This window comes from Manis javanica, chromosome 15 (genome assembly GCF_040802235.1).
Source record: "Manis javanica isolate MJ-LG chromosome 15, MJ_LKY, whole genome shotgun sequence".
NCBI lineage: Eukaryota > Metazoa > Chordata > Mammalia > Pholidota > Manidae > Manis > Manis javanica.
In genome coordinates, this window is record NC_133170.1 from 37,076,227 (window position 1) to 37,096,388 (window position 20,162).

At 41.5% G+C, this 20,162-nt stretch overlaps 1 protein-coding gene across 1 annotated transcript in view; it reads left to right on the forward strand.

Moving 5' to 3' along the window:
- The first annotated feature begins 6,609 nt into the window (after positions 1–6,609).
- Positions 6,610–20,162, forward strand: part of MRPL3 (mitochondrial ribosomal protein L3) — a 69,891-nt gene continuing 56,338 nt past the window's right edge. Inside the window, exons 1-4 of the mRNA XM_036992138.2 lie at positions 6,610–6,838; positions 7,784–7,968; positions 9,003–9,094; positions 17,545–17,643. Coding sequence (XP_036848033.1) covers positions 6,747–6,838; positions 7,784–7,968; positions 9,003–9,094; positions 17,545–17,643 — 468 coding nt within the window. The 5' untranslated portion in view covers positions 6,610–6,746. The remainder of the gene's footprint in view (positions 6,839–7,783; positions 7,969–9,002; positions 9,095–17,544; positions 17,644–20,162) is intronic.

Genomic DNA, 20,162 nt, shown 5'->3' on the forward strand with positions numbered 1-20,162 from the left:
CAGCCTCCCACTGGGGCACAGGCCTGGGGGAAAGGGCTATCAGGGGCAGGGGCTTGCCCTGTGTGGCCATCAGTCTCCTCTTCTATCCCAGAATGTGTTCCTGCTGGCTCATATTCAGGTCCTTCTGGACACATACAGTCCTTCTAGCCTGACCTTTGTCTCTCTGAATAGAGGAAATACTGGCTATTTACCCAGAACCTATAGTAGGAAGCAGAAAAAAATCTGGAATGAATCTTATCTTCTTCCTGTAAACCAGCCAGACATAACCTGAAACTTCTTTACAGGGTAGATCTGTCATGGTAATCAGCAATTGGTCAGTCACTGCAACTGTCTGGACGAGTTCCCTTCTTTTGCGTGGGAGGGTTTTACAGGTCAGGTTTTTCTAAAGGTGGCTGTAACAATGTCTCGCATCCCGCATGCTCTTGCCACAGGGTGCTGGCCATGCTCACGCTGAGGGGCAGGTTTCTGCTCCCGCCCTTGGGTCTGGGCCAGCTGAGGAAGTGCAGTGATACCATGTGACTCACCAGGCAGGGTCCTAAAAGGTCACACAGCTCAGCTGGTTCTCTTGGGATGCTGGCACTTGGAATCCAGCCACCACGGTGTGAGGAGACCAGCAGCCACATGGAGAGACCACATGGAGGTGGTCCAGGGATCAGTCTATTTGAGGTCCTGGCTGAGGCAGCATCAGCCACCAGCTGACCTTTTGAATGTTTTCAGCCCCTCCCTGCCCCCAGCTGACCTTACCTCCCATCTCTAAGCTGTCCCAGCTGAGGTTCCAAACAACACGAAGCAAAAACAAGCCATCCCCACTGTACCCCTTCTGAATTCCTAACCAACAGAAGCCATGAATATAATAAAATGGTAGTTATTCTACACCAAAAAATTTTGAGGTCTAAGCCAAAAATCAATAATAAGTGGAACCATGTTTCCTTCACTTGCAATGTCCTTTCTCTACTCTGCTCCTGGGTTCTCTTACTCTTCCCTGAAGAAATAATTCAGATGTTACCTCTTCTGTGAGTACCCAAACACTTTGTACATATGCCTGTACTTTGGTACTGAACATTTCGGCTGTTTACCTCCTCTGTCCTGTCTACTGTAAGTTCTTAGAGGACTGAAATTGTTTGTCTTGCTGGTTTGAATAGTAGAGTGACTGGGGACTTGGGGGTCAAACAGACCTAGTAGTGAATTCCAGCTGGGCTACTTAGTAGCTAGGTAGCCAAGTCACTTACTCTCTGAGTCATCGCACACACAATTACATCTGCAGAATAGTGAATGTATCGATCATTATTGTCAGGAGAAAACTGATGGCATGTATTCTGAGTGCAGTGCATGGCACTTAAAATACCCAACAAAAAGCAGGTATTAATTATTATCATACTACCCTTTGCATTTAGTGCAATGTGATTCAAATTCATTTGATTAGTCAACCAGTATTTGCCGAGCACCTACTATGTGCCAAGAACTGTATATTTCATAGTTGGTGTCCAATAAATACTTTAAATATATGTATGTATAAAAAATAATGTAATTGGCAGTGGATTTTGCTTTTTAATGGATATGAGCCTTCTTATCAAGACTTCTTTTTCAGACTCAGAAGTAAATTTGAAAATAGAACAGTGATTTTATCTTGTTGCCACATCTCAAAATGGTCCAAAATCACTGTCTGTTTATGAGTTACCAGCATTTAGAATTTAGGGCTTAAAAGTCTATACTTGTTTTCTATTGCTGCCATAACAAATTACCACAAACAGAGTGGCTTAAAATGACACAAATTTATTATCTTACAGTTCCAGTGGTCAGAAGTCCAACATGGGTCTTACTGGACTGATATTAAGGTGTTGGCAGGACTGCATTCATTTTTGAGGGCTCTAGTGAAGAACACATTTCTTGCCTTTTCTGTCTTCTAGAGGCCACTCACATTCCTCAGCTTGTGGACCCTTCCTTCCATCTTCTAAGCCAGCAGAGGCAGGCTGCACACAATCCTTTAAACATTGCACGTAGCTCACTCTTTTTCAGGTGCTAAAGCCAGGAAGGTCCCCCAATTTTAGGGGCTCATGGGGTTACATTTATGGTTCACCAGGTAATCCAGGATAATTTCTGCATTTCAAGTCTCTTAACCCTAATCACATCTGCAAAACCCCTTTTGCCATATAACAGAACCTATTCACAGGTTCCAGGGATTAGTATGGCTATCTTTCTGGAGCATTTTTCTGCCTTTCACAAAGAAGTTCACTAAAAAGGCTAGAAGGGGCCTCAGATGGACAAACCCTGCTCCCTTACCATCTCACAGATTGAGAGACAGAGAGGTGAAGCAACTCACTCAGTGTCACACTGCTAATTAAGGTTAGAGCTGAGGCTGGATCCCAGGTGTCTTGATTTTGAGTTCAGAATTCTTTCTAGGATGCTGCTAGTTAAAATTAGTCTGTTAACCAGCAGCATCTATAGGACCTTGAGCTTGTTAGAAATGCAGACTCCTTGGACCCCACCTCAGACCTACTAATCAGGCTCTGCATTTTATCATGATACCCAAGTAATTGTTTACATAATTGAGGCTTGAGAGGCACTAACAGAACATCACAGAACCTCCTGTTTCCTTCCTGACAAAAAGGTGGTATGATGAATGGGTGAATATCTCAAGCAGTTTGGCCTCACTGCTTTCTCTTGAGCCCGACTGATGCTGTTCCAGACTGATTAAATCTCTAAAGATGCAGACTGAACACTACCGTCCCCAGTCCCTGCTTGTCTGGGGCAATCTCTGGATGCCAAATAGGGTGCTCCAGTGTTGTGCTGGGCAGCTTTCTCCTCTTGGGAAGAAGAGCACAATGGTGCAGTCAAGCACTTGGCCCCTGGACTGAAGCTGCCTGGGCTCAACTCCTGGCTCTGACTACTCACCTAAAAAAATTTAAGATTTGTGACCTTGAATGAACTACTGGTTTCACTGTGCCTCAACCCCCACATCTATAAGTGGGGTTGTGAATAATAGTGCCTACTTCATAGGTGAGGAGTGAGTTAATGTATGTGAAGCACGTACAAGTGCCTGCCACTTTGCAGGAGCAGGGTGTTCCTTCTCATTCCCTGGGACCCCTTCCAAGTGTAATCAAAATTTCAAATGAACTCAGTCTCTAGGCATTTCTCAGATCTCTGTACCTTCTGGGCTCAGAGAGGACACCCTGACTATGGTTCCAGGTGACAAAAGAGTATTTATTGGTCTACAACTCCAGCCATCACAACTACACCAGCATTAGGAGGAAGACCGGGTAGAAGGAACTGTTTTTGTCTTGAAGCATTTGTTCCCTGGTGTGTGATTGCCTATTGCTGACATTGTTGTTCAGTCATCAAAGAACTTTGAAAAATTGTGTATGAATTTAATTACCTTAAGTTTCAGAACCATTCTTAATACAGCAGCGGGGTATGGGATGCTGAGGGACTGCAGAACCACATCAGTACGTGCTGACACTTTTTTAGGCTTTCTTCAGGCTAAACATGTTTAAAACATGCTGGTCATCTCTTGAAACCCTAAAATCTATTGGCTGAGTTAGGAATTTATAAAGAAAAAAAGTACTTTTAAAACATATTAATTTGAAAATTGTGATTTGGTCTTTCTTACTAGAGGACACTGAAGCAGAATTCATCTTACTGAATGAACATCTATGGATTTTGCAAAATGGCTAGCAATGGAATCTCAAAGTTCAAAACTTCTTAAAGTTCAGTTTATCTATTCCCCCTTCCTGTGCTAAACTCACCTTCATAACATATCTATCCATTTTAAAACATGCTAAATTCTCACAATTTTAGAAAAATGGAAGAAAGCCAAAGATAACTCAATGAAAAGACTAAACTCACTTAAAACAATTTAATTTTAAATATAAGGCATGTTATAAACTAAGAGATAGCATAAATGAATACAAAATGCACAGTAACTCCCAGTGAAAAACGTATTATTCACAATAATCCAACCATATAGAACATACTACAAACATTGGCAGGAACACACAGAAAGGATAATTCCAATAAACCCTTGGCTTGAAACCTACTCCTTCTATGATGATTCTTTTTTTGGAGGCACAGCTATAAAGATTCAGAAGTGAAACTATTCCTAATGTTTTATTTAAAAAGGATAACATCCGTTATATCAGCTTTTGGTCCAAATTAGAGGAGTAAGACTTATAGAACTGTAATACTAAAAAGAAATTGTGCAAGTTATGTTTGTTCCAACAAGAAACTGAAGTCCCAGAAAGGCAAATAGTATCAGTGTTCCCAGGTCTAAGGCAGTCTCTGAAGGATGACATCAGGAATGATTGGAAGCTAAAGCTCAGTGTCCAAGTGCCCTACAGGAGTTTCTCCTAAAGGAGTGCCTTGCAGAGTCTCTCAAAAAACTGGACCTGGTCCTTAACATCATAGTAACAAATCAAGTATGATGACACTTCCCGGGCTTGGCTGGCAATTAGGATATGTGTGCTATGTACACAAAGCACATTTTCCTTTGATTCTGTTTAGCAATGGTGCCTGCTAAGGGTTTCATTGACTCAAGGTCGCCATTATGGACTGGGAGAGATTTGGCACTTGGGGCAAAGGTTAAACAGAATGGCTGCCTCCTTGATCCTCAGAGACCAGCATATGTGATGTTTACTTACTGCTTTTCCTCTCTAGCCATACAGGGATTGAATGCAAGTGAGGAGACATATTTTTCACAGAGACCCAAAGAAATAAAACAGCTTTGAGGACAAGCTTTATGGTCACACTGCTGAGATTTAAATCTTGGCTCTACCACTTACTAGCTGAGTGACCTTCAGATATGTAATGCTCTGTGTTTATTTTCTCAACTGTAAAATGGGAGATAATTATAGTATTATCACATAGGGTTGTTTTAAAGTTTGGGAAAATATACTGAAAGAATGAAAATGAATCCTGTCAGTAATCAGACTGCAGTGTTTATAATAGAATGTCAACACAGTATTTCTAACAGACCATATCCAAGGCCACACCACTACTACAAAATGACTGACAGTTCCTTCTTCTTAATAATTTCTGCTTTCTAACCAACATCACCCCATCTTCTTCTTGCCTCCAGAACAAAATTATTGAGATGCCTAATTGCTGAGTCGCCTTGCTTCTTGATAGCATTGCAAAATAAGTTCCCCTTCCTAAGTAGCTCACTCCTCCCTCATGACACCTTAAAATCACGCAGCCTAAGTCCCAAGTTACAAGCAGATCCTCCAATTTATTCATATAGAAACGTCCTCAGGTATATGCTCTCTCTTGCTGTAGTAATCTAATCAAACTTAACCTTGGTTGAAGTCAAGTGGGCTCCTGGTGGTCTCTGACTGATGGACGTCCCCAGTCCTAAGGACATCCTATAGCGTACTGTACTAGAAATGCTAGCTGTTGGCAGCAGCAGGCAGGTCTTCCCCGCACCAACCCCCTCACCAGATTCTTACACGTAGCATACCTCAAGATATGTTTGTTCAGTGAAGAGCCATTCTTAAGAGAGCTGGGTAGCTTGGCTAGGATGAAGAAATGTAATTTTTCCTCCAAGGCCAAAGTATTATTTGGAAGTGTCTAGGATAATGGTAACGGCAACTGGTAGAATGGAAAATCAAGCAAAGCAAAGTTTTTGAGACTACTGAAGTCCAAGTAGTGACCAGGATTGACCATAGGCTAGCCAGATTTGAACCCAGGCTAGCCAGATCTCTAGTAAAAAGAGGGTGTTGAATTAGCTAAAGTTTTCAAGTTCTTATTTCCAAATTTCGACAAATTCCCATTTGACAAATAAGGAAACAGACTTTTGGAGTTGTAGAATGGGTGTGCAAGGCACACTTTTGGTGATTACGATGTGTCTGGAATCCAGGGCAAGGGTTTGCTCCTACATAATGTGTATTTGCTATTTATTGCTGGATCACAAATCACCTAAAACTTAGTGACCCAAAGTAGGAATAATAATTTCTTCTCCTGGGCCATTTCTTCTGGTCAGGAACCTGCGAATTCCTTGGCTCGGTGGTTCAGACTCAGAGTCTTTCATGAGTTGCAGTCATCTGCAAGGATACTCTTTCTAAGTGGCTCGTTCGCGGCTGGACAGTTGGCATCTCTCCGGAGCTGTGTTCAGTCGGGCCCATGAGCGCTGGCTGTCCCTACAAGGCGCCACCGAAGACGCCAAGACAGAAGTAGCGACGCCTCTTTTTACTAAAGATCTGACTAGCCTCATCCCCTGGCCCTATTCTGTTAATACCTGCCAGGCTCGCTTCAGCTCCGGCCCTGCGCGTTTGCGGACCAGCACCAGCGCGATGGGTCTCTGTTCCCTCATCTGTATCACAGAAATAATTTCCTAACAGGGTTGTTTTCAACGCAAACCAAAACAGGAATATTAATGGACCACGTCACAACGGGCGTTATTTAGAAATTACTTCGCTTCCTTAGGACGCCTGTCCCTAGTTCGCCTCGTTCTTCTAAAGTTTAAACTCCAAACATCCCTATTTCTCAGCCGCCGGAGAGCGTAGTCAGCCCTGCGCTCTCCGCCCAACCCCGGGTCCGCAGGGGAGCTCCTCCGAAGCTGGAACTCTAGCTCGGGGGCCGACCGCGGTGCCCGGAGCCCGCGGAGAACGGACCGGAAGTGCCCGCGACGGCTCTCCTTCCGTCGCGGAACGCCGTGTCCCTGGAGGCGGCGCGGCGGAGGCGTGCGGCCGCGGAGTCCCGCAGGAGGTGCGGTGCGGCACCCAGAAGCAGAGCCGGCGAGTCCTCCTGGCCCCTCCATGCCGGCCTGGAGGCTGCTGGCTGCGGCCGGCGCCCCGGTGCTGGGCCGCAGCGCGAGCGGCCTGGGCGCCGCCCTGGGCTCGAGGAGCAGGTGGGCTCCCGCAGGACGCGTGCTCGTCGCGGCGGCGTGGCCCTCCCTGCGCGGGGGACGGGGCTCCCCACACCCGGGGTGCGGAGGGCGGAGGGTCCTGCCGCGGAGACGTGCGCTGTGAGAGACCGAAGGGGCGAGTTTGGTTTTCAGTGGTTTTGAGCCGGTGACTGGCAGGGCACTACCAGACAGACAATGGGCCGGAGTAGTGTCGGCCGGTGTCTGAGCGTCGTCTGTGCTAGAGGCTCTGCTGGGTTACTAGGCGCCTTAGCTCGTGGAAATTCGCGGCAGAGGTCTTCCATTTTACAGTCTTGCAGAGTAAATGGAGGCTTGGAGAAGTAATTTTCCCAAGGTCATTCAGTTAGTAAGTGCAGGATCGGAACTCTGACCTTGATGTGCCTGACTGCAAGGAGGGGATAAGGCTTTACTTGTTTTCTGACCCTCCGTGCGGGAATTACACGCCTCGGCTCGACCTCCAACCCTTAAGGTATTTCTTTCTGCGTTCAGCTGATTAAAGGTCATGTCTTCTGTGGAATTTAAAATGTGCAACCCCATTTTCTTCACCTAGGCCTAACGTGAAGCCTAGGCCATGTCATTACAGGGAAGAGATGATCTTAGAGAAAGATTCACATCCTACATTGTGTCACTTCTACTGCATACAATCAAGGCACACATTCAGATGGGTCAGTGTTTCTCCTGTGTCTAGGCAGAAATCTTTATTTTTATTACAAATCTGTTTATCCCAGAGGAGAAAATGGAGAATGTTTCATTAACAATTAGAATGTGGGCCCCATTATTATTATAAGGAATGGCAGGGGAAAAAAAAACTTGCACAATCCAAACCCTTTCCTAAGGCCCTGACTACACTTCCCTCTCATGTCATCCCTCTTCCCTACAGTAATAGGGGAAGCTTTTAAATTGCTTATTTTCTAATTTTTATTTTTACAGAACAGACATCTGGCTTTTGATTAGAAGTCTCCATTGCAAGAGCAGTACTTGGTGGGATGAGCATCTTTCTGAAGAAAATGTTCCGCTTGTTAAGCAGTTGGTCTCTGATGAAAATAAAGCCCAGTTAGCAAGCAAACTGTGTCCTCTGAAAGATGAGCCGTGGCCTGTGCGTCCTTGGGAACCAGGTGGTTATTTTGTATTTGATAGTTCTCATGCCTAATTACTGTGTGGCTAGCACATTCAAACTCATAGTAACTACTTCATAAATTGATCACCTCTTGACTTTATTTTCCCTGTCTTGTGTCTGTTTCATTGTGGTTTGGTTTGTAAGTTTATTACTAGCATCCCAGCCTACTGTTAGTGAATGTCTGATGATAGCCAAGACTTCCTCAAGGAACTGTTTTGTAGGTGAAAGGAAAATCATTTTGCATTGTATTTTCTTTTCCTTCAGATAAAAAGGGATATAAAATAAATCAGGGAAGAAAAGCTGGAAGACTATGAGCTAAACTGTAATGTATCTCATATCCAACGTCATTAACTAGAAACATCTCACCCAGATGTTTTCAGTCGGATGTTGTAGGACTCTAGGTTTGCCAAGCAGAACCCCAGAATCAGAGTGATGAATCCACGTACAGCCAGACCAAGAAGAATAATGCCTTTCCTGTTGAAAATGTGGTCTCTGGTTGCGGTTTATTACTAGAGTTGAATTGTGTAATGGTCAAAAGTTATTAGTGGAGCAGCTTTACCAATTTATGCAGCAAATCTAAGTGTCATGGTGGAGGCTGATGTATTTTGCCAGCATGACCACTTGTGTCATCTTTATAACTCTCGGTGACTTCTTAGAGTTGAATGGTAGATGTTTCTAGTTAATGAGGTTGGATATGAGTGATAATAGGAAAGCAAAGCATAATGATGGATTTATCATGCTTTTTATTAATACTGTTATTTTAAAACTAGAATATATTAGTTTACCTATTTTGTTTATTTTGTACAGTTCTTATATTTTTTTTGCAGAGACAGTGAGCACCAATATATTGTGCTAGGCATTGAAGGCATTTAGATCTGTAAGAAGTAGTTGTCTTTTACTCTATAAATATATTAGCATGTCTCTTATCTGCCTACTCCTTATAGCAAAGCAACAGCTTAGGAAATACTCTTGTATCATGTTGGCAAATGTTGAGAAAGCTTGTAGTAACACTGATTTGTTTTTAATTGCAAGGTTCCTCCAGAGTAGGCCTTATTGCACTGAAGCTGGGCATGATGCCTTTATGGACCAAAGACGGTCAAAAGCATGTGGTCACATTACTTCAGGTAAGAAGGAAACAACATGTAGTGGATCTGGATGGGTGCAAACCTATACAGGCAGGCTTTCTATCCTGAAACATAACTGTGGTGAAGAATAGTGTGATGTTAGGCATGAACACTGACAAGCTCTCTTCTTACAGGTTCAGTGAATGTTCTCACTCTTGCTTGGGCACTGATATTGGCTCAGTGAACAAAAAATTGTAACTAGCTTCTCACAGATATGAGTGTAATTTATAATAAAAAAAAATCTCACCCCATCTTGTTTTCATTTATGGAGTTTTTCAACTCCAAATTATAATTTTGATTATTTGCTAACTCAGAATGTGACTTTCTTATCTAGAGAAGCAGCACTTTGTTCTGAGATAAGGTAAACTAATGGTTAAGAATGTGGGCCCTGGGCCCAGAATACCTGACTTCACATCTTGGTTTTACCACTTCCTACCTGTGTTCCTTGGAGTACTGTGCCTTGTCTGTAAAAGGTATGATTTTATTCTGTAAGGGAAATAATTATTACCTACCTCAAAACGTTCTTTTGATGATTGCACAAAATATTAAACATCAAGCTCTTAAAATAATGTTAAATTTCCAATATATGTTCAACAGCTACTTATTGTCTTTATGTTAATTATGATACAGAAAGAAATGATAGAGTTGGAAACCATCATCTCCAAATCACTTTGGATGACTCGTGATGGTGATTAGAATGAGGGCTCATGCACATAAGTGGCATTAATAGGCACAGGGCCTATAGCTCTTAGTACATTTATTTTGATATCATTAATGTACAATTACTTCAACAACATTATGGTTACTAGACTCCCCCCATTATCAAGTACCCCCCACATACCCCATTATAGTTACTGTCCATCAGCATAGTAAGATGCTATAGAATCATTACTTACCTTCTCTGTATATACTGCTTTTCCCGTGTCCACCCTCCTACATTATGTGTGCTAATCATAATGCCCCATTTTCCCCTAATCCCTTACTTCCCACCCATCCTCCCCAGTCCCTTTCCCTTTGGTAACTGTTAGTCCATTCTCGGGTTCTGTGAGTCTGCTGCTGTTTTGTTCCTTCAGTTTTTTTCTTTGTTCTTATACTCCACAGATGAGTGAAATCATTTGATACCTGTCTTTTTCCACTTGGCTTATTTCAGTGAGCATAATACCCTCTAGCTCCATCCATGTTATTGCAAATGGTAGGATTTGTTTTCTTCTTATGGCTGAATAATATTCCATTGTGTATATGTACCACCTCTTCTTTATCCATTCATCTACTGATGGACACTTAGGTTGCTTCCATTTCTTGGCTATTGTAAATAGTGCTGAGATAAACAAAGGGGTGCATATGTCTTTCTCAAACTGGGTTCCTGCATTCTTAGGGTAAATTCATAGGCGTGGAACTCCTGGGTCAAATGGTATTTCTACTTTTTGGTTTTTTGAGGAACCTCCATACTGCTTTCCTCAATGTTTGAACTAGTTTACATTCCCACCAGCAGTGTAGGAGGGATCCCCTTTCTCCACATTCTCGCCAGCATTTGTTGTTGTTTGTCTTTTGGATGTTTGCCATCCTAACTGGTGTGCAGTGATATCTCACTGTGGTTTTAATTTGCATTTCTCTGATGATTAGCGACATGGAGTGTCTTTTCATGTGCCTGTTGGCCATCTGAATTTCTTTGGAGAAGTGTCTGTTCAGCTCCTCTGCCCATTTTTAAATTAGCTTCTTTGCTTTTTGTTTGTTGAGATGCGTGAGCTCTTTATATAATTTGGATGTTAACCCCTTATCAGATATGTCATTTATGAATATATTCTCTCATCCTTTAGGATGTCTTTTTATTCTACTGATGGTATCCTTTGCTTTTTAGTTTGATATAGTCCCAATTGTTCATTTTTGCTTTTGTTTCCCTTGCCCGGGGAGATATGTTTATGAAGAAATTGCTCATGTTTATGTCCAAGAGATTTTTGCCTATGTTTTTTTCTAAGAGTTTTATGGTTTCATGACTTATATTCAGGTCTTTGATCCATTTTGAGTTTACTTTTATGTACGGGGTTAGACAATAATCCAGTTTCATTCTCTTACATGTAGCTGTCCAGTTTTGCCAACACCAGCTGTTGAAGAGGCTGTCATTTCCCCATTGTATATCCATAGCTCCTTTATTTTATATTAATTGACCATATATGCTTGGGTTTATATCTAGACTCTATATTCTGTTCCACTGGTCTATGGGTCTGTTCTTGTGCCAGTACCAAATTGTCTTGATTACTGTGGCTTTGTAGTAGAGTTTGAAGTCAGGGAGCACAATTCCCCCTGCTTTATTCTTCCTTCTCAGGATTGCTTTGGCTATCTTTTGTGGTTCCATATGAATTTTAAAACTATTTGCTCTAGTTCATTGAAGAATGCTGTAGGTATTTTCATAGGGATTGCATTGAATCTGTAGATTACTTAGACAGGATGGCCATTTTGACAATATTAATTCTTCCTAGCCTGGAGCATGGGATGAATTTCCATTTATTAGTGTCCTCTTTAATTTCTCTTAAGAGTGCCCTGTATTTTTCAGGGTATAGGTCTTTCACTTCCTTGGTTAGGTTTATTCCTAGGTATTATTCTTTTTGATGCAATTATGAATGGAATTGTTTCCTGATTTCTCTTTCTGCTAGTTCATTGTTAGTGTATAGGAATGCAACAGATTTCTGTTTACTAATTTTGTATCCCACAACTTTGCTGAATTCAGATGTTAGATCTGGTAATTTTGGAGTGGATTCTTTAGGGTTCTTTTTGTACAATATCATGTCATCTGCAAACAGGGACAGTTTGACTTTCTCCTTGCCAATCTTGATGCCTTTTATTTCTTTGTTTTGTCTGATTGCCATGGCTTGGACCTCCAGAACTATGTTGAATAAAAGTGGGTAGAGTAGGCATCCTTGTCTTGTTCCCGATATTAAAGAAAAAGCTTTCAACTTCTCTCTGTTAAGTATAATGTTGGCTGTGGGTTTGTCATATATGGCCTTTATTATGTTGAGGTACTTGCCCTCTATACCCATTTTGTTGAGAGTTTTTATCATGAATGGATGTTGAATTTTGTCAAATGCTTTTTCAGCATCTATGGAGATGATCATGTGGTTTTTGTCCTTCTTTTTGTTGATGTAGTGGATGATGTTGATGGATTTTCGAATGTTGTACAATACTTGCATCCCTAGGATGAATCCCACTTCATCATGATAGAAGATCTTTTTGATGTATTTTTGAATTCAGTTTGCTAATATTTTGTTGAGTATTTTTGCATGTATGTTCATCAGGGATATTGGTCTGTAATTTTCTTTTTTTGTGATGTCTTTGCCTGGTTTTGGTATTAGAGTGATGTTGGCCTCATAGAATGAGTTTGGGAGTATTCCCTCCTCTTCTATTTTTTGGAAAACTTTAGGGAGGATGGGTATTAGGTCTTCACTAAATGTTTGATAAAATTCAGCAGTGCAACCATCTGGTCCAAGAGTTTTGTTCTTAGGTAGTTTTTTGATTACCAGTTCAATTTCTTTGCTGGTGAGTGGTCTATTCAGATTTTCTGTTTCTTCCTGAGTCAGCCTTGAAAGGTTGTATTTTTCTAAAAAGTTGTCCATTTCTTCTAGGTTACCCAGTTTGTTACCATATAATTTTTCATAGTATTCTCTCATAATTCTTTGTATTTCTGTGTTGTTCGTAGTGATTTTTCCTTTCTCATTTCTGATTCTGTTTATGTGTGTAGACTCTCTTTTTTTCTTGATAAGTGTGACTAGGAGTTTGTCTATTTTCTTTATTTTCTCGAAGAACCAGCTCCTGCTTTCATTGATGCTTTCTATTGTTTTATTCTTCTCAGTTTTATTTATTTCTGCTTTTATCTTTATTATGTCCCTCCTTCTACTGACTTTGGGCCTCATTTGTTCTTCCTTTTCTAGTTTCATTGATTGTGAGTTTAGGCTGTTCATTTGGGATTGTTCTTCTTTCCTGAGGTAGGCCTGTATTGCAATATATTTCCCTCTTAAAATGGCCTTTGCTGCCTCCCACAGATTTTGTGTTGTTTAATTATCATTGTCATTTGTCTCCATATATTACTTGATCTCTGTTTTTATTTGGTCATTGATCCATTGATTATTTAGGAGCATGTTATTAAGCCTCCATGTTTTTGTGGGCTTTTTCATTCTCTTTTTGTAATTTATTTCTAGTTTCATACCTTTGTGATCTGGTTGGTACAATTTCAATCTTTTTGAATTTACTGAGGTTCTTTTTGTAGCCTAGTGTATGATCTATTCTTGAAAATGTTCCATGTGCACTTCAGAAGAATGTGTATCTTGCTGCTTTTGGATGCAGTGTTCTGTAGATGTCCATTAGGTCCATATGTTCTAATATGTTGTTCAGTGCCTCTTTGTCCTTACTTATTTTCTGTCTGGATGATCTGTCCTTTGGAGTGAGTGTTGTGCTGAAGTCTCCTAAAATGAATGTATTGCATTCTGTTTCTCCCTTTAATTCTGTCAGTATGTGTTTCACATATGTAGATGCTCCTGTGTTGGGTGCATAGATATTTATAATAGTTATATCCTCTTGTTGGACTGACCCCTTGATCATTATGTAATGTCCTTCTTTGTCTCTTGTTACTTTCTTTGTTTTGAAGTCTATTTTGTCTGATACAAGTACTGCAACTCCTGCTTTTTTCTCCCTGTTAGTTGCATGAAATATCTTTTTTACATCCCTTTACTTTCAGTCTGTGTATGTCTTTGAGTTTTAAGTGATTCTCTTGTAGGCAGCATATAGAAGGGTCTTGTTTTTTAATCCATTCAGTGACTCTTTGTCTTTTAATTGGTGCATTCAGACCATTTACATTTAAGGTGATTATTGATAGGTATGTAGTTATTGCCATTGCAGTCTTTAGATTCATGATTACCAAATGTTCAAGGGTAATTCCCTTACCATCTAACAGTCTTATTTAACTCCCTTCATGTGCTATTACAAATATAACCTAAAGGTTCTTTTTTTTTCTCATTTTTCTTCCTCCTCCATTCTTTATATGTTATGAATCATATTCTGTACTCTTTGTCTATCTCTTGGGATAGACATCTATTTAGCCTTAGCAATACTTCCATGTATATTAGTCCCTCCAAAATGCACTGTATTGGTGGTTTGTGGGTGTTAAATTCTCTCAACTTTTCTTATCTGAAAATTGCTTAATCCCTCCTTCAAATTTAAATGATAACCTTCCTGGGTATAGTATTCTTGGTTCAAGGCCCTTCATTGCATTAAATATATCAGGCCACTCCCCTCTGGCCTGTAAAGTTTCTGTTGAGAAGTCTGTTGATAGCCTGATAGATTTCCCTTTGTATGTGATCTTTTTTCTCTCTCTAGCTGCTCTTAAAAGTCTGTCTTTATCCTTGATCTTTGCCATTTTGATTATTATATGTCTTGATGTTGTCTTCCTTGGGTCCCTTGTGTTGGGAGATCTGTGCATCTTCATGGCTTGAGATACTATCTCCTTTACCAGATTGGGGAAGTTTTCAGCAATTACCTCTGCAAAGACACTTTCTATCCCTTTTTCTCTCTATTCTTCTTCTAGTACCTCTGTAATACGAATATTGTTCCTTTTGGATTGGTCGCACAGTTCTCTCAATATTCTTTCATTCTTAGAGGTCCTTTTTTCTGTCTGTGCCTCAGCTTCTTTGTATTCTTCGTCTCTAACTTCTATTCCGTTTACCATGTTTTCTACTACATCTAATCTGCTTTTAAATCTCTCCATTGTATGTTTCATTTCAGATATGGAATTTCTTAATTTCTTAATGATTGAATCTCCGACTTAAATTTGTTCCTGAGTTCTGGAATATTTTTCTGCACCTCTGTAAGCATGCTTATGATTTTTATTTTGAACTCTCAGGCAGATTGGTGAGTTCAGTTTCATTTGACCCCTTTTCTGGGGTTTGTGAGATTTTGATCTGAACCATGTTCTTTTGACGTTTCATATTTCTGTGTGGTGGCCAGTGGTGCCCAGAAGCTCCAGTCTCTGGAGCTGCTCAGCCCCTTGAATGAGGTTGGAGGTCGTAGGGGAGCTGAGCTGGTGCCTGGTGGGGAGGAAAGATCTGTTTCCTGATTCCTGTCTGCGGTGCCTATCTCTGGTGTCAGAGCCAGTGGGCCAAGCACACAGGTATAAGCACACATATGCTTGGCATCTCTAGCTGTTGTAGGTGGGCCTCTCTCTGGCTGGCCTGACGCCAACGCAGTAACTGCCCGTTTGTGAACCGGTCTTGGCAGGCTAGGAGGAAGGCACAGCAGGCTGCATGTCACAGTGGGGGGGCCTTGGACCTGTAGGCAGCCAGGGGAATGGGGTGCCTGAAGTTTTAAACCAGCTGGGCAGAGTGTGCCCAGACAACCTTGTCCAGCTCTCCCCTCCCCTGCGTAGCAAGCTCCATGCAAACTCCACTCCTACAGCAGCCCTCTCACTGTTAGGAAGCCTCTCAGACCGGCTGCCTTTCCTTGTCCCAGGGTGGCTGGGTATGGATCCCCTCCTCCACAAATGGCTGGAATCTGTATCTCAAGCACTCCACCTGTCTGAGCTTCCCAACATCCAGAACACCACACAGTGTAGGTTTCTGCTCCCAAAGCAGACCTCCAAGGCTGGGTGCAGCAGTCCTAGGCTTCCACCCCCTACCCCTGCCCCGTTTCTCTTCCTCCTGCACGTGAACTGGGGTGGGGGAAGGGTTTGGGTCCCGCCTGATTAAGGCTTTCATACGATACCCTGTTTCGTGAGGTCTGCTCTGTTCATGAGGTCTGTATGCAGTCTTGTTCAGCCTTCTTTCTTGTTGCTGTTTTAGGGTTAGTTGTATCATTTAACTACATTTTCAAGCTATTTGTGGTTTTGGGAGGATGGGAGGAATTCTCTGTCTCACCTCTCACACTGCCATCTTGAATCGTCCAAATGCCTCTTAGTAAATTTTAATGACTTGAATGATCAAGGATTATTGTTCCTAGAAGTCTAATGAACTTTGGGAATTAGTAGGATCATAAACTGTTAAAACCACTTTGGAGTACAGTTTAGCATTATGTGGTGAAGTTGGGATAGGTGAACCTTGTAGTCTAGTAGTTTTCATTTCTGAATATTTCTAGAAAACTTAATAGGTATGCACCATGATGCCTTTACAATGGTGTTCATAGCAGTATTACTCTTAATACATACTCCAAACTGGAAAAAACCCTAATGTCTGTCTGGCAGAATGAGTAAATATATCATGGTGTAGTCACATAATGGGATGTTAGAACGGAAATGAATAGAACAGTTATACACAAAACAATATGGATGAAGCTTACACATATAATCTCGAGAGAAATAAGACATTGAAGAGTACATACAATCCAGTTCCATTTACAGTGGTTCTCCCTTAACCGCAGTTCACTTTCTATGGTTTCAGTTACCCACAGTCAACCAGTCTGGAAACATAAGAGTCTCCTTCTGATGTATCATCAGAAGGTCATTAACAGCCTAAGACTACATCACAGTGCCTGTGTCATGTACCTCACTTCATCTCATCACGTAGGCATTTTATCACCTCACGTCATCACAAGAAGAAGGGTGAGGGCAGTGTAGTAGATACTTTGAGAGAGAAAAAGACTACATTCGCATAACTTTCATTGCAGTATATTGTTATAATAGCTGTGTTTTATTACTAGTTACTGTTAATCTTTTGCTGTGCCTAATTTATAAATTAAATTTTATCAGGGCATGTATTGGAAAAAACATAGTACTTGTAGGGTTCGGTACTATGATTTTAGGGTCCCCTCAGGGTCCTGGGACATATCCCTATGGATAACGGGAGGGACTGCTATATAGTTTAAAGCAGAAAACACTAAACTACGTTGTTAAGCAGTAGTTTCAAAGCTGGTAATATAAGGAAAAGTAAGCAAATAATTATTATACATGTCAGGAGTAGTTATTTCTAAGGCTGTGCTTCTCAAACTTGAGTGAGATGCAAAATCACTCAGGGCTTATGAATGAAGGAGATTCTGATTCACTGGGGTGCAGCTGTGGCCTAAGAACCTACATTTTCACCAGGTTCCCAGGTGATGCTGGTGAGGGGACCACTGTTTGAGAACCACTGCTCCAGGTACCCCAAGGTGGGGTTACTGGGAAACAACAGAGGTTTTGAGGATTCTACTTCTTGACATGGGCAGGGGATACTTGTAGTCATTATTTTCTTCATAAATGCTCATTTTGTTGTGTATGTTCTGTGCACTTTTCTGTATGTGTTGTCTGCATGCTCTGTCTGTGTTTGACATTTTGTAAAAGTTATTTATGTACTTTAGAATTGTGATTGGTGTTTAAGTGATGATGAGATAAGTGACTTCAGGGAATTCCTCCCTGTCCTCTGGCCTCTGTGTGGCTAGTATGTAATGGTAAAATGTATGTTGGCACATTCTTAGTATTTTTATGTTTGTTTGTTTTCAAGGTACAAGATTGTCATGTCCTAAAATACACTCCGAAGGAAAACTACAATGGAAAAGTGGCAGCTCTGACCGTAGGAGGAAAAACTGTGTCGCGTTTCTATGTAAGGATGTATTTTCATTCCTGGAACATACATTTCATTAGTTTCACATCTGAATCCCTTAAATTTTGAGGATATTCCATAGCTACAAACTTGTATTTGTGGATTTGGGGTAGGCAGTCGTGTACAGCCCCCAGGAGTCTGAGAGACTTTGAGTCTGTCCTAGTACCTTCCCTCACTATCTGGAACAAGTAATTTAATCCTCTAAGCTGCAATATTTGTCCCTCTGTAGAATGGAAATAAATTACCTAAGAGTTTTGTTATCAGGATTAAGTGAGATTTTTCGTATGTGCCTGATGTATAACAGACACTCAATAGATGGTACCTATTTGGTTATTTTGTTGTTATTTTTTGTTTAATTTCACTTTTTTCTAAATTGTCTCATCACTTGACACCAGCAGCATGTGAGGATTAATTTTGTCTCTACTAGAAGGTGCTTTCAGTACTTTGGAGAGGTCTGTATAGGAATCTACATCAGGTTTTTTCTTTAAAAAAGCATTTGTCCCAGTAGAATACAAGTAGAATGCTAAATTTGTAGTTTAAATTAGAAAAATCTGTGCAGTTAAAAATTCTACATCCTCTCAGAAGCCACCTAAATGTTCATCAGTAGATGAATGGATAAAGAAGATGTGGTACATATACATAATGGAATATTACTCAGCCATAAGAAAAAAACAGATCCTACCATTCGCAACAACATGGATGGAGCTAGAGGGTATTATGCTCAGTGAAATAAGCCAGGCAGAGAAAGACAAGTACCAAATGATTTCACTCATATGTGGAGTATAAGAACAAAGGAAAACTGAAGGAACAAAACAGCAACAGAATCACAGAACCCAAGAATGGACTAACAGGTACCAAAGGGAAAGGGACTGGGGACGATGGGTGGGAAAGTGGGAGGGATAAGGGCAGGGAAAAAGAAAGGGGGCATTACGATTAGCATGTATAGTGTGGGGGGCACGGGGAGGGCTGTGCAACACAGAGAAGACAATTAGTGATTTTACAGCATCTTACTACACAGATGGACAGTGACTGTGAAGGGGTATGTGGGGGGGACTTGGTGAAGGGGGGAACCTAGTAAACATAATGTTCTTTCTGTAAAAAAAAAAAAAAAAAAAAAAAATTCTACAACCTCTACTGGATGACTAAAAGCAAAAGAGAATACCTTTCTGGAAGTGGGGATGGTTTTCCCTAGTGGATAATGAAACATCTTTGGGTTTGCTGAAACATAAACATTTCTTCCACCATAAATTGTTTATGAAGTGAACATGGATGGCAGTTAGGATACAATCCGTGTGATGCAACTGGCAAAACTAGCAAGTATTTACTGTGTGCCTCCTACTTCCTTGTCATAGTTAGCTTTTATTGAGGATTTACTACATGCTGGGCACATAGCATTAAGCCTTTTACATTTATTATCCTATGTAACCTTTTCAGCCTCTGAGGCTAAAGAAAGAGAGAGAATCAGACTTCAGAGCCTTACTTTCTTAAGTGTGCCTTGATGGCCACCCTCTGGAATCTTGCAGGCTAGTGGAGCAGATGGCCAAGTAAATTAGACATCCCAGCCCATTGCTATAGTGCAGCAAGTACAGATGGGGGACAGCAAGCTCTGCCTGGGGAGATTGTAGAAGGTTCCACAGGGAGGAGATCAGAGAGAAGCATACCAGAGCATATCTGAACATGCCAGGCATATCTGAAAAAGCTCATTTAATTCTGCTAACCTCAGGTAAGTAGTCTTATTCCCATTTTATAGAGGGGCAGATCCTGCAGCATAGAGTGTAAAACGACTTGTTCCAGGTAGCTTCTGCAGGGCCATGGAAGTCTGTGTGCTTGGGAAGTAAAAGTGTTGTGTCTGGATCTTAGTGTGCAAGTGTGGGGCCAGCAGGGGAAAGTGACAAGGCTGCGGAAGGTATCCCTGTCAGGAGAGAGTGCTCAGGAGTTCAGACCTCATCCTGCAGACTCCCAGGGGCTTTCTGATTCTTGAACCAGGGCAGTAATGTGGTCAGTCGTTATCTTGGTCAATGAAGTGAGAAGAATCCAGGTGCAGGGTGGATGTTTACGAGGTTTGTGTAAACCACAAGGTGTTTGAGTCAGGCATTACACTGGGTGGACTGGTGCTGAGACCAGCTCTGCAAACCAGCTGAACCTGAGAGGAGATGCAAGAAAAACACAGGGACAACAAAAGGGGAGGGGTGAAGGAGGGCGGGTGGGGAGGGAGGGAGAAGGGGATTGATGGGTATTTTGATTAGTTCACATGGTGTGTATGTGGGTCACAGGGAAGACAGTGTAGCACAGAGAAGACAAGTAGGGACTCTGGCTTCTAACTACACTGATGGGCAGTGACTGCAATGGGGTATTGGGGGGGACTCAATAATAAGGGTAAATGTAGTAACACATTGTTTTTCTTGTGAAACCTTCATAAGAGTGTATATGAATGATGCCTTAAAAAAACAGGGACAGCAAGAAAGACACAGATCAAAGTTGGGGTCAGGAAGTCCACTGGTGGCAGGCAAGTGATGCCA